Source organism: Somniosus microcephalus, chromosome 2, assembly GCF_052327205.1.
Source record: "Somniosus microcephalus isolate GS21.2 chromosome 2, FLI_Smic_1.0, whole genome shotgun sequence".
Taxonomy (NCBI): Eukaryota; Metazoa; Chordata; class Chondrichthyes; order Squaliformes; family Somniosidae; genus Somniosus; species Somniosus microcephalus.
The window spans coordinates 94,196,112-94,209,931 of NC_140988.1; the positions used below are offsets into that span (position 1 = coordinate 94,196,112).

The 13,820-nt window shown below is 42.4% G+C and overlaps 1 protein-coding gene across 3 annotated transcripts in view; it reads left to right on the forward strand.

Moving 5' to 3' along the window:
- Window positions 1–13,820, forward strand: part of slc10a7 (solute carrier family 10 member 7) — a 428,780-nt gene that overhangs the window by 307,860 nt on the left and 107,100 nt on the right. For all 3 annotated transcript variants that reach the window (XM_086011344.1, XM_086011337.1, XM_086011355.1), the window contains exon 7: window positions 13,011–13,094. In XM_086011344.1, coding sequence (XP_085867470.1) covers window positions 13,011–13,094 — 84 coding nt within the window. The remainder of the gene's footprint in view (window positions 1–13,010; window positions 13,095–13,820) is intronic.

A 13,820-nucleotide genomic window follows, 5' to 3' on the forward strand; every position in this document is an offset into this window, starting at 1 on the left:
TGGGGGCGCTTCTCAAAGCGCTCCAACATCTCCCCTGTTGCCTCCCCCTCAGTCAGAGCCCCACATGCTGCCTCGGATCCTGATGGTCGAGTCTGCAACTGCACAGTTGCAGGAGGACCAGTCTTTGGCAGGGCCCTCACAGGCTCCAAAACCCAGAATACGTCTTCCAAAAGTGTCTTAATCAGTTGCAGCAGGGAAGTGAGCAGCCTGCCTCTGCCTCTACCTCTACTGAAGCCACAGGGGTTGCACCTTGTAGAAGCACATGTAAACATAAAAAGACACAATCCTATATGCACATGGATGTATGAAAAAATGTTATTTGTAAGTTTCAGTTATATTTATGACGCACATAAATTTATTTCTTTGCACAACTTTCCCGTCTTGTCCATTTTTGCCACAATCTCATTGAGTAGCGGAACAGGCTTGAGGAGCTAAATGGCCTACTCTGGTTCCTATTTTCCTAGAAATTTTATTTGAAAGGTTATAATTATAGGCAATTACTGTATTATCATGCAGAAATGAGCTGTAGTCCCTACATCGATGTATTGTTTTAGATTCCTAAAATATAAAATAATTGGACAAAACATGCAGAGGAGGTTGTAAGCTGAAAGCCGCCACAGGGTATATCCTTGAATAATTTAAATTCATCAATTGCCCTTGGGCTTGTACTACCCAGTTAACTTAATATTTATCTTAAAATGGGTAAATTTAAATAATACTACAGACTTTCTGTGGCATTGCTCATGGTGAACAAGAGCATATGTTGTTTTATTCCATGCAAAATATATTTAACATACAGTGTATTATCAAGCCTACTGATTTGTGGTGATTGAAAAGTAAATTATATTTTATTGCACAGTATGTTGTGGTTTGTTGATAGTTTTGGGACCAAATTTTATAATGATGTCCATATTTGCATGGAAACTGTAAATCAGTGGTCTTTATCATTATTATATGTTCATTAACTACATGGTTAATTTTATCCCTTAGCCCAGGTTACAGAGTAAAGGGATAGGGATGATGTTCAAGGTAGGTAGGTTGCCGGCACTGCATGCAGCAGCACTAGGGAGTTGTGGGGATTTTGTGCAGGTTGTTTATTCTTGGGACAGAGATCCTAAGGTCTGGGAGTACTGGGAAAAGGGGTTGGTGGGGTCTGACAGAAATTACGAAAGAGACTGCCGAAATAGCCGAGGCGTTTTAGCCGCTAGATATTCAGATGCTGGAGCTGTTGTGTAAATGGACATGGGTCACATCTTTCTCCAGTTTCTCTCCGATCTCCCCTCATGACCCCTCTGCACTCATCTTGTCCATGCGACCCATCTCCTGCTCCCTCGACCATATTCCCACCAAACTGCTGACCACCCAACTTCCTTTTCTGGCTCCCATGTTAGCTGATATTGTTAATGGTTCTCTCTCGTCAGGTACTGTCCCCCTCTCCCTCAAATCTGCCATCATTACCCCTCTCCTCAAAAACCCAATTCTTGATCCCTCCGTCCTTGCAAATTACCCCCCCATCTCCAACTCCCCTTCCTCTCCAAAATCCTTGAACGTGTTGCCGCCTTCCAAATCCGTGCCCATCTTTCCCGCAATTCCATGTTTGAATCTCTCCAATCAGGTTTCCGCCCTTGCCACAGTACCGAAACGGCTCTCATCAAAGTGAAAGTGACATCCTTTATGACTGTGACAAATGTAAACTCTCCCTCCTCGTCCTTCTTGACTTGTCTGCAGCCTTTGACATGGTTGACCACTCCATCCTTCTCCAACGCCTCTCCACCGTCATCCAGCTGGGTGGAACTGCACTCGCCTGGTTCCATTCTTATCTATCTAATCGTAACCAGAGAATCACCTGCAACGGCTTCTCTTCCCGCTCCCGCATCGTTACCTCTGGTGTCCCCCAAGGATCTATCCTTGACCCCCTCCTATTTCTCATCTACATGTTGCCCCTTGGCGACATCATCTGAAAACACAGCGTCAGATTCCACATGTACGCTGATGACACCCAGCTCTACCTCACTACCTCTTCTCTCGACCCCTCCACGGTGTCTAAATTGTCAGACTGCTTGTCCGACGTACAGTTCTGGATGAGCAAAACTTTTCTCCAATTAAATATTGGGAAGACCGAAGCCATTGCTTTCGGTCCCCGCCACAAACTCCGTTCCCTAGCCACTGACTCCATCCCTCCCTAACATCTGTCTGAGGCTGAAATACACTGTTCGCAACCTTGGTGTCATATTTGACCCTGAAATGAGCTTCCAGGCACATATCCGCAGCATAACAAAGACCGCCTACTTCCACCTCCGTAACATCGTCCGTCTCCGCCCTTGCCTCACCTCATCCACTGCTGAAACCCTCATCCATGCCTTTGTTACCTCTAGACTTGACTATTCCAACGCACTCCTGGCTGGCCTCCCACAGTCCACCCCATGTAAACTTGAGGTCATCCAAAACTCGGCTGCCCATGTCCTAACTCGCACCAAGTCCCGTTCGCCCATCTCCCCTGTGCTCGCTACATTGGCTCCCGGTTAAGCAGCGCCTCGATTTCAAAATTCTCATCCTTGTTTTCAAATCCCTCCATGGCCTCGCCCCTCCCTATCTCTGTAATCTCCTTCAGCCCCACAACACCCCCCCCCCGAGATATCTGCGCTCCTCTAATTCTGCCCTCTTGAGCATCCCTGATTATAATCGCTCAACTTTTGGTAGCCGTGCCTTCTGTTGCCTAGGCCCTAAGCTCTGGAATTCCCTGCCTAAACCTCTCTGCCTCGCTACCTCTCTTTCCTCCTGTAAGACACTCCTTATAAACCTACCTCTTTGACCAAGCTTTTGGCCACCTGCCCTAATTTATCCTTATGTGGCTCAGTGTCAAATTTTTTGTCTTAAAATACTCCCGTGCAGCGCCTTGGGATGTTTTACTACGTTGAAGGTGCTATATAAATACAAGTTGTTGTTGTTGGGTGTCATGGCTGACACATTGCTAGAAATGTTCACTCAAGTTGGATTTACAGAGAGATTCTGTCCCATCAGAGGCTAGTTGTATGCTTCAGTTACTCACAACTGTGCCAAATAAAACAACTTCAATCCATCCCATACTGTGGTTGGACTAACCCATAATTAGGGAGGTTTATAACATACTGACTAATACATTGTGCTCATGGCAATTTATATCCCTGTCCTTAAAGTAGAATTCTAAGACCTGGGGTAAAACATTGCCATATTTACTATTCTGATTATATTACAATAGTGACTAACTTAGAAGTATTTTTTTGGTTGCAAAGTGCTTTGGAACATCCTGAGGACGTGGAAGGTAGGTGCTCCAAAAATCCATAGGTTTCTCACTGTGTGCAGACATTTAATGCTATTCAGAGGGGCATGTTTAAGAAGGCAATAGCCAAATACTGCAGATGCTGCCTGACCTGAGTGTTTCCATCATTTTCTGTTATTTATATTTAAGAAGGCAATTGATCAGGATACAAATGTAGTAGAGTATATACTTAAATTGAATGATGACATAACTCGGTTGGCCGAGCTTATACAAGAGGATCTAAAATGTTCAGAACCACAGTACTAGGCACTGGGAGTTTTTGGAAAAGAATGGAAAAGAAGATTAGGCAAGGTGTGAAATGTCGGCTGATTCGCTATCATCTGTTTTTCACCTGGTGATAAGTTAAAATTTCCGCCATGTACTCTACTCTTAATTCAAAGTTGCTTAATTTAAAAATCTTTTTCAGCACTAAACTCCAACTATTCTGTTTTGTTTTGCTTAATTCAAGTTATTGAATAATTAAAAGATATTGTGCAAGAACAACTATTCACTTGTTACTGTTCAATAAATTTGCTCAATAGTTATTCTGAAACTAGGTTTGCTGTGATGCCCTACTGCTTTTTGAAGATATGAGAAAGTTCCTGTGTGGCACAAGAGAAATCCTGTAATTAAAACAATTTACAGAAGGATTTTCTGTTCACTATCTTGAGTTCAATATCAAAAGCTTACCTGTATCATGGTCAGCAAACTTACTTTCGAGATCTCAAGGAGCAAAGGCTCATGAGAGTAATCTAAAATACAAAATTTGAAGAGTCTATAGAGTAAGAAGGGCAGAAAAGATCCAAAAATATAACAGGAGATTATGTGCTATGAGAATTGAAGAGGGGCTCATAGGTCTGGGAAAACTGAGGAGCGGCATTCTGGGAGTATTGAGGTGATCATGGAATGTCAGCCCAGTTGAAGATGGTTCACAAAATCTGAAGGTTGATCATGGAGTGTGAAAGTCCTGGGCAAGGGTCTAAGAATTATGAGAAGCCATGGGGTGTATGAGTATTATGGGGCCCCAGTGCCTGGTCGCATTGAGGAAAGTGTGGCTGGTAGCATTAAGGATGTGGGGGTCTGCGGGTTGAGGGGGGCAAGGGACTGGGAGGATTGAGAGGCAGGAGGCTATGAAAATGTGCTGTGACCGTGCTCTGTCCTTTTTAGGACCGTCAAATACCCTTCGCCTACTGGTGTTCCCCAAGCCACTTGCCAGCAGCATTTTCAAAGTGTTGTTGCTAGCCATCGGCTAATGCTTCTATTTTGATTAGTTTAAAACACAAATTGCATTAATATGATATTTTCTGTCGAGGAAGGGAAGAAAAGTATTGGTGCTCGGGGGTTGGGGGGGCAGAAGAAATCAGAGGTAGCATGGAGGGGTGGGGGGGAAGGCCAGAGGCAACATTGAGTGAGAGGTGTGATTTTCCTATCCCTCAATTGGGTGGTGCTGTGGAGAGCAGTGCCACAATGCCACCTGATTGGGAGATAGAGCTGGGATAACTCATCAACAATCTTGTATATAGAAAAAAAGAGCTTGCATTTATATACTTTGGGCCGTAATTTGCGACCCCTACGGGTGCGTACGAGGTGTGCACACGCCCGTAGGGGCCACACACGTTCTGGGTTTAGGCATGTGAAGCGTATGCGCTAAGACCCGGAACTTGCAATCTGTCAAGAATCTTCTTGGCAGATCATCCGCCTGCCCGGGAGATGGGCCTCTGCGGGTGGAGCGTTGCACTATTTGCCCAGCACCGCCTGTGAAATTCTTACGCCTGGTTAAAAGCAGGTGTAAGGCTTGCTTTTACCAGCGTAAGAGTTTTAAAAAATAGAAAAATAAAATTTTATCACTGATTTATACATTAAAAACCCTGTCCAATAAGGTAAGTTTATTTTTAGCCCCGTTAAAATAAACAGTATACAGTTTTTTTCAAAAAATTTAATTTTTGTTTAAAATATTTAATTAAGTGGCATTTTAATTAATTTTAAATATGTCATTTTTTAAAAACTTATTTCATGTGTTTGTGTATTTTTTTAAGTGATCCCCATTCATACTTATGGGAGTTCCGTACGTACGGAGTAAGTATGAATGGGGATTCCCCTTCTTTCATTGGTTGGGCCGGCCCACGTGATCCCAGGGGCGCCTGCGAACCGCACGCACCTCTAGGATACATGGGCCTCTGCCCACGGGTACCCGGAGAGGCCCAGGAGCGCGAGTCTCCGTACCCGGAGAGGCCCAGGAGCGCGAGTCTCCGTACCCGGAGAGGCCCAGGAGCGCGAGTCTCCGTACCCGGAGAGGCCCAGGAGCGCGAGTCTCCGTACCCGGAGAGGCCCAGGAGCGCGAGTCTCCGTACCCGGAGAGGCCCAGGAGCGCGAGTCTCCATACCCGGAGAGGCCCAGGAGCGCGAGTCTCCATACCCGGAGAGGCCCAGGAGCGTAGATTTTTTTGCAGGTTGGAGCCTCCGAACGCAGATTTTGGGCCATAATGTCTTTGACGTCCTCAGGATGTCCCAAAGCACTTTACAGCCAATGAATTACTTTTTAATCACTAGGCAATCGTGGCAGTTTTAATGAGAGGCTGCTAGCTTTTTTTTGTTTGTGAAACTCAGAAATTAATTAAGTCAAAGTTTGCTTGGTGGTTGAGCAACCTTCCTTTAAAATTATATTGGCCCAGAAATTCGGGTCGGGGGCTTCCCGCGAGTGCACACCCCCGACCTGCACTTACCTTGCGCGCCGGCCGTTGAGCTGTGGGCCCCCGTGGAATTCCGATCCGAGGCCTGCTCCAGCTGCCGGCGCGCAGTGCTTGCGTATCCCAGGGGCGCAGTTAGTTCGATGCGTCCCCTGGGATCACATGGGCCATGGGGAGCCAATCGGAGCAGGGAATGCTCCATTCATAAGATTGACAGGAAGAGCTGTCAAAACTTATAAATACTACTGCCCCAAAACATCACTAAATCTTCAAATAATTTTTTTTTAAACATCACGGCCCAGAAATTCGGGTCTCTATGGGTGAGTATGCACGGGGTACTCACCCATAGGCCCAATGGAAGTGCTGGTTTCCTGCATGCACTGCGCATGCGCGGGAAACCGGCACTTCTGTTCCCCTGAAAGCAGGGGTTCAGAGGTCGAACGCGTGCGCGGGAGAGGCTGCGCGTGCGCATTGAACTTCGTTTTTTTTTACACTTTTTCCTGGGAAGGTAAGCCTGCAGAATTTAGAAATGTAAAAAGCAGGCGTAAGGCCTGCTTTTTACAAGGTAAGTGGTGAATTAATTAAAATTAAAACATTTTTTCCACAAGTTTATTATTTTTAAATACTTTAAAGCAAGGTAAGTTTATTTTTAGCCCCGTTAGAAAATAAAATTATTTTTTCAAAAATTTAAATTATTGTTTAAAATAGTTATTTCATTTAATTTATAGTTTTATTTTAAAAATGTGATGTTTTTTAAAAATATATTTGAAGATTTAGTGATGTTTTGTAAGAAGGGCCCGTAGTATTTCTAAGTTCGACAGCACTTCCTGTCAGACTTATGAATGGAGCATTCCCTGCTCCGATTGGCTCCACATGGCCCACGTGATCCCAGGGGTGCTTCGAACTAACTGCGCCCCTGGGATATGCAAGCACTGCGCGCCAGCAGCTGGACCAGGCCCCGGATCAGAATTCCACAGGGGCCCACAGCTCAACGGCCGACGTGCTAGGTAAGTGCAGATCGGGGGCTTGCACCCGCGGGAAGCCCCCGACCCGAATTTCTGAGCCCACATTTTTTAAATAAACTATAAATTACATGAAATAACTATTGTAAACAATAATTTAAATTTTTGAAAAAATAATTTTATTTTCTAACGGGGCTAAAAATAAGCTTACCTTGCTTTAAAGTATTTAAAAATAATAAACCTGTGGAAAAAATGTTTTAATTTTAATTAATTCACCACTTACCTTGTAAAAAGCAGGCCTTACGCCTGCTTTTTAAATGTGTAACTTCTGGAGACTTACCTTCCCGGGAAAACCTGCAAAAGAACCGAAGTTCGATGCGCACGCGCAGCCTCTCCCACGCACGCGTTCGACCTCTGAACCCCTTCGTTCAGGGGAGCGGAAGTGCCGGTTTCCCACGCATGCGCAGTGCATGCAGGAAACCGGCACTTCCATTGGGCTTACGGGTGAGTACCCCGTGCGTACTCACCCGTGGAGACCCAAATTTCTGGGCCATTGTGTGTCAGTCCATAGACTGGAAGAAGTAGATAATTTTATAATGCACGTAAAACCATCACATCAGGATGTTTACAAAAGTTCATTTCATTCAAAAGATTATTTGAAGGTGTAAGAAATATATACTAAAGAGCATACATTAATGTGTATCTTTATTGTTTTCTAAATATTGGTTGTATCTGTATCTTTTTGTATCTTTTTCTGTGTCATTGCATGAATTTTAGCCCAAAAAAATGGGTGGATTTGGTTCGGGTGGAAATTTAAAGTGTTAAAAGTCTGAATCCTGACCAGAACCTGCCTCCAACCTGCCCACTTCTGGCTTTAACAGAGACGGGATGAGGGGATGGGCAGCCAATCCACTCCCTGGAGGTGGGTCGTCCATTTACATGTTATGAGGCTGCCGTGCCTCAGTTTTAACCAACATTTCAAATTAAATTTTAGCTGGTTGGGTTTTGCAGGCCTCGTGAAACTCGCCAACTAAAGTAAGGTAAGGACTGCTGGACCCAGGAGGTAAGTGCCTTTTCGCCGTGAGGCCTCCCCCCACCCCTATATGCTGCTACTGCCCCCGCCCCCCCAGAGTTGCTCCTGGCCCCCTGAACTGCTGCACCTAGCCCCCCCTACTGTGCTGCTTGTCGCTGACCAGCCCCCCCCTGCTCCTTTGACCCTCAGATCATTGGTGATCCCCTCCCCTGCTCCTCTGGCCGGCCCCCACGCGATCCCTCCTTTCTACGGCCTAGTGCCGCAGGCCTACCCGCCCGCAGCCAGCCAGCCTCTCAATCTGGCTGGCTGTGGGTGGGAAACAGGTTTTCCATGCAAATCAGGCCCTGTCATTAAATTCGGCAGAACCTGCGGGAAACCCGTTCTCCCGGGTTTCCCAACCGCTTCGGAGCCCTCCCAATCTGCCTCCCCAATAAAATCAAGCCATCATTACTTTTAAATAAATGTGACTACTGGTTTTAACATGAATTTACATGTCTAACAGTATGGTAGTTCATGCCTTGTGAGGTAGACAGAAAAATGTGGTATGAATTCCACATAGTCGTCAGCAATTGTTCGTCCTTTGGCACACTATCCCACTAGTGACATGTGTACAGGATCCAATTTTTGGTTCATAGGAGGCTCAACCAGCTTAAAATGTAGAAACCTCAAACCATAATTGTTTTAACACAAAATGTAGAACATGAAAATTTATCTTTGTAGGAAAAGTACATCATACTGGTGCAGAATGCTATTATCATTTCAAGGATTTTTCTTTTAATAAAAAAAATCAAAGTAACAGGAATATAGAGTAGCAAGAACTGTTAAACTTAGTATATGTGTACATAAATAGAAAACGTAACATATATTGTTTGTCAGTGCTTGTTAAATGATTTATTTATCTTTCCTATTTCTTTGCAATGGATTTTAAACTGGAGACAAATCTGGATATAGTTGCTTGGGAAACCATAAAAACTATTGTGGGTGGGTACATTGTTGTGTTTATATGACAACCTGTAATATGAGTTCACACTAATGGCATTTAATACCGTTTTGGCAAAAGAAATCAAAACTACAGATGTAAAATTATTTTTGATTTACTTTTGCTGTATTTATATTATTAACATGCACATCAAAAACTTGGGGGTTTGCCATTATTCATTAAATAGTTAATTCACCCAATAGATGGGGTTTGAAACTCCTTAAGGCAACTGGGAGGCTCGAAGCTGGCCTGAAATTGGGTCTCGAGCCTCATTAATATTATATTGGCTTGCTGCCGAAGCCTGTTGCACGTCCACAGGATACTCACCCATGTTCATAAAAATGAATGTTGGACTGCTTGCCTTGCTAGCAGTGGCCCAAAGGTAAGTCCCGGGAGGGAGTGTGAAATGGCAACTGAGAGTGGGCGCACAAGTGATTCGGATACTGTGGAGTCGGGAAGCACTCCTGCTTCTCCTGGCACAACAACAATGATATTGTTTAAAAAAAAATAATTAAATTACCATTTCTATCAAATTTCAGCAAGGGGGCCTAAAGTAGGCATTAGACCACTTATTTTTACATATATAAGTGGCCTAATGTCTATTGTAGGCAGCCACCAGGGACGCCTGAAAATTTGCCCGACCCAATATTGTTGGTCCCCAAATTAGCACTTGCTCCTGTTTTATGCCCATAAAATGGGTCCAACATAGTCCAATTTCTACCTGATGATGGTGTCAAATTATGCAGTGTTTCAATTGACCTTACTGAATAAGAAATATTACAACATAATCTTTCCACACACCAGACCCAAACTCTAATTTAATCAGCCAGTTCAAACTTTTTTTTAGATTCTAATAGTTAAGGTAAAATATTTCTTTACCAAATGTTTTTGTTACAAGCTGTTTATACTATTCAATAGCAACATACATTTTATCCATACACTTATTTTGTGTATTCTTTGCTTTGCTTCTGTACCATTGCTGATCATATAACTATTTAATAGCAACATTTTCATGAATTAGTTGCTATTCATTTTCATTAATTTAAGGGCTCTGACCCTTCTCTCCTGATGGTGAATGGCAATATTAAAATTCTATATAGAATGAAAACATTGCTAAATGTCATCTAAAAACACTGATGCTGAAAAAACTATTATGGAAGAAAATTGATCTATTATACACTAATAAGTCTCTAACTTCCAGAATATGCAAAGAATATATATTCCATTTGTATTTTTGGGAAGTACAAAATGGAGCCAAAACTCTCGAGTTTATAATTGAGCTCACACTATGCAAATATTTAAAAAAATCAAAGATTATAATGTTGAAATTAACTGATGATCTGAAACTAATTTCATATGAATCCTATAGACACCTTTTATAATGTCACAGTTTTGTGTATTTCACAACTGATGTGCAATCCATAGGTATGGATTTATTAAGGTTTAAAGTCCCATTTCATGGAAAAACTATTTACATAATTATATGATTTTTTTTATTGTGAATTTAGCTATAATATACCAATATTAAATACCAAATGCTAAAGAAGCATATGATAGTGTCACAGTAGAATGATGTAACTCAGATCCAATAAAACGTGGCAACTGAACCAATGCCAGCAACTTCTGGCTTTTGGAACACAAATTGTTTTAGGGGATTCATTTTAGCCATTCCTTCACCTTTGCACTGTTCATTTTTGTCACTTCTGTGGTGATCCTTTAAAAAAAAAACTCACTAATGTCAGGTCTGACCTGAAGTAAATTGCTCACCTGCTCCCCAGGGGTAGAAGAAGCCACAAGTCCACCTTCGCACTCTCCAGTCCCTCAGAATTGTTACAACAGACAAATAATCCATTAGAACATTTATCCACATTCTACCCACGTCCAGTGTTCCCCTAATTTTTTGGGGGTGCACAGCCCCTTTAAGGGCCCATTCACAATTTCACGCATGCGCAAAATTTAACAATGAAAAAGCTGGTCCTGGACTGCGCGAACCGGCAGAGAACAGCACGGCCACGCAGCTTAGAAAGACCGTTGCTCACATCGACCCGTCTTGTCACCTCTGTCTACCTTTTTGATAATTTTAGTAAATAAACAAAAATATAGCCGCTAGAAATCCAACGGTAATAAGATTAAAGAGTGTCTAACCTGATAAGAATTTCACAAATCTGCTGGTAGAGGTAACGTTTATTGCCTTCAACTGTGTTAACATCGATCTGTTTGGGCTATAAATTAAATTTGAACCAATAGGTTAGTATGACTCTCAGTATTTCTGAATACCAGTTCACATTTACTGGCCAGTTACGGAGTGGCATTCACCTGGGAATTCACCCTACCCACCCTATCATTAGGAAATAGTGTATGATGAGTGAAAACTAAAAAGCAAGGGAGCGTTATGATGTTTAAAACCGAATTGTTTAAGAGAAGTCCCAATATTATTAACCACTTTATATCTTTAGACAGATTCCAGGCTATTTAAGGAGTCAGTAGTTTCTGTGTGATGGTAAATGTCAGCTGCTCTCATCTTTTTCCATCTAACCAAAATGTGTGTAGAGACTTGTACTAAAATTGGCTAAAACTCCATTGTACGTAAAGGAGAAAATTAGAACTATAAAAAAAAATGGCCCGGATTTTGCGGTAAAAATAACGGTGAGGCTATTGGCGCTCACTGTTATTAAAGAGTAAATCATACAGCAACTTCCGGTGACCGCATATGCGCAGTTAAATGTGGAAATCCGGAAGTTGCTATCCAATTTGCCCTGCTCCTCCAGAAGCAAGAGATTCGGCATTGAAACATGGAACAACAGCGTGAAGTTGCAGTACTTACGTGATAGATATCCACTAAACACGCCAAAAGGCTTGTCCATTCCAGTGTAAGTACATTTTTAACGGTATAATAAGTCTTAATTACTGCCAAACATCCTCTCTGGCACTGAAAATTAACTTTTACAAGTGGAGAGTCAGATCCTTCAGATTTTAATTAATGGAGATTTAAAAACAATTAAATAAAAAAGTAAGTTTTTCTTTCGGTCTCCTTTATCTCTCTCTGTCTCTCTTATTCCCATCTTTCTTTTCCCTCTCTTTATTTCACTTTCTGTATATGATTTGGCATTGAAATAGCTATTCTAACTTACTCTTCCTGGTTCAGACTCTGTGTGCCTCTGTGAGGATTCTTCAATCTGGTTAAGGAGACACACAGGTCCTAGATCCCCTGTAGAGGGCGCCACGCTGAAATGGATTTCTAATCACCACAAGTTCCAGTGCAAAAGCCCATAGAAAGTCTGTGGGTAAGTGTAATGAACGGCTGACGCTGTTTGTTCTCCACTGACTGCAAAATCTGGGCCCTTATGTTTGTTCTAGCCATGGACCAAAAGTACTAAACATGATTGGTTATAAAGAAAATATCTTATTGCTGCCTGTCGATGTCCTTAATGAGTGATAACACAACAGAACTTACTACCTGCAGAACAGTATTCCCTATAAGATGCGCGGCCGTGCACTGCCCCAGGGAACCCGTGCAGCCGGCTTGCCGTCATTTCAATGTAAAAACCGCTCAAGCGGGGTATTTTGAAGGGGCCGTGCAGGGCCAAAATAAATTACAGGGAACATAGCTGCAGGCTCCACAAAATGTAGGTTACAGCCCATTTAAAATGTCTCATTCTGAAATCTAACCTAACTGTATAATAAAACCAATGTTAACTGTAGTGTCGGGCAATAATCGGAAAACTCTTCCTGCTTGGATAATGGAATTAATTGTGATGGTGCAATAATTGCTCCAGTCTTATAAACACTTTCAGGTTGTTTTTGTAATGCTCCTTGTTTATTGCTACAGCTTTCAACTTAAGTCAATGTATTCGATATGTGTGTACATTTACATTTTACAACACAATGACTCTATCAAGTAACCTCTACTTTATCAAAAAAGTAGGGGTTGTAAAATTATTTCTGCTTTTTATTTGAATATTGTATGTACAGATGTAAATATTGAAAGTAGACTATGTTTTGATTAGTTACTAATATCAGTTTTTTCACTTTTTCTGTTTTTGATTTTGTAGCTGGGATCTTCCTCTTCAGTGCCATTTACTTCAATTTTCTCTCAGCTGTTCATGACTGTAGTAGTCCCACTCATTGTAGGACAGGTAAGCATAATTACTGGTATTTCATAAGTTTTCCCTGTGTGACAGCTTCTCTGGTAATGATATCAGGAGTTTCTCTGAATCTGAAATATGAAAGTATAGGGATGGTATTATGCAGCAGATCAAGCAGAAATCAAACCACAGATTAGAGAAGAAGCTTCACATTAGCATAAATTTTCTTCACGGAAAGTCAAATAAGTCATAACATAAACCAATTCCAGCACAAGTTAATCCAGCATCCCCATTTAACAGCACAAAGTAGGTCATGGTAACCTTTTTATAAATGATTACATTTTAATTGACATAATATAAGATTAAAAATATTGAAACAATTTTTTTTATTACTAAACATTAAGGGCTCGATTTTAACTCAGCCGTCAGGCGGGCTTTGAGGCGTGTGGGGGGTTAAAATCGCAAAACCTGGGGGTCGGGACCCCCCCCCCCCCGGGCCTGGTTCCCGACACCTAGCTATTTTAACCCAGGTGTGTCTGATGGTCCCGAATCTTTAGGGCCCTTAAACTGCACTCATTGGCCTTTATAATCCCATTTTAACAGGCCCTTGCCTGTTTAACCCTTTTCCCACGTAAAACATGCCTGGTGGGGATCACGCCTGTGAAACCTGGCGTGAGCACTATTGGCTTGCTGACTATCAGCTGCAGGTCAACCATTAAACAGGAGATTTGATCAGCCATCATTTGCAGGTGGCAGGACTTTGTTGTTTCAGGCCTG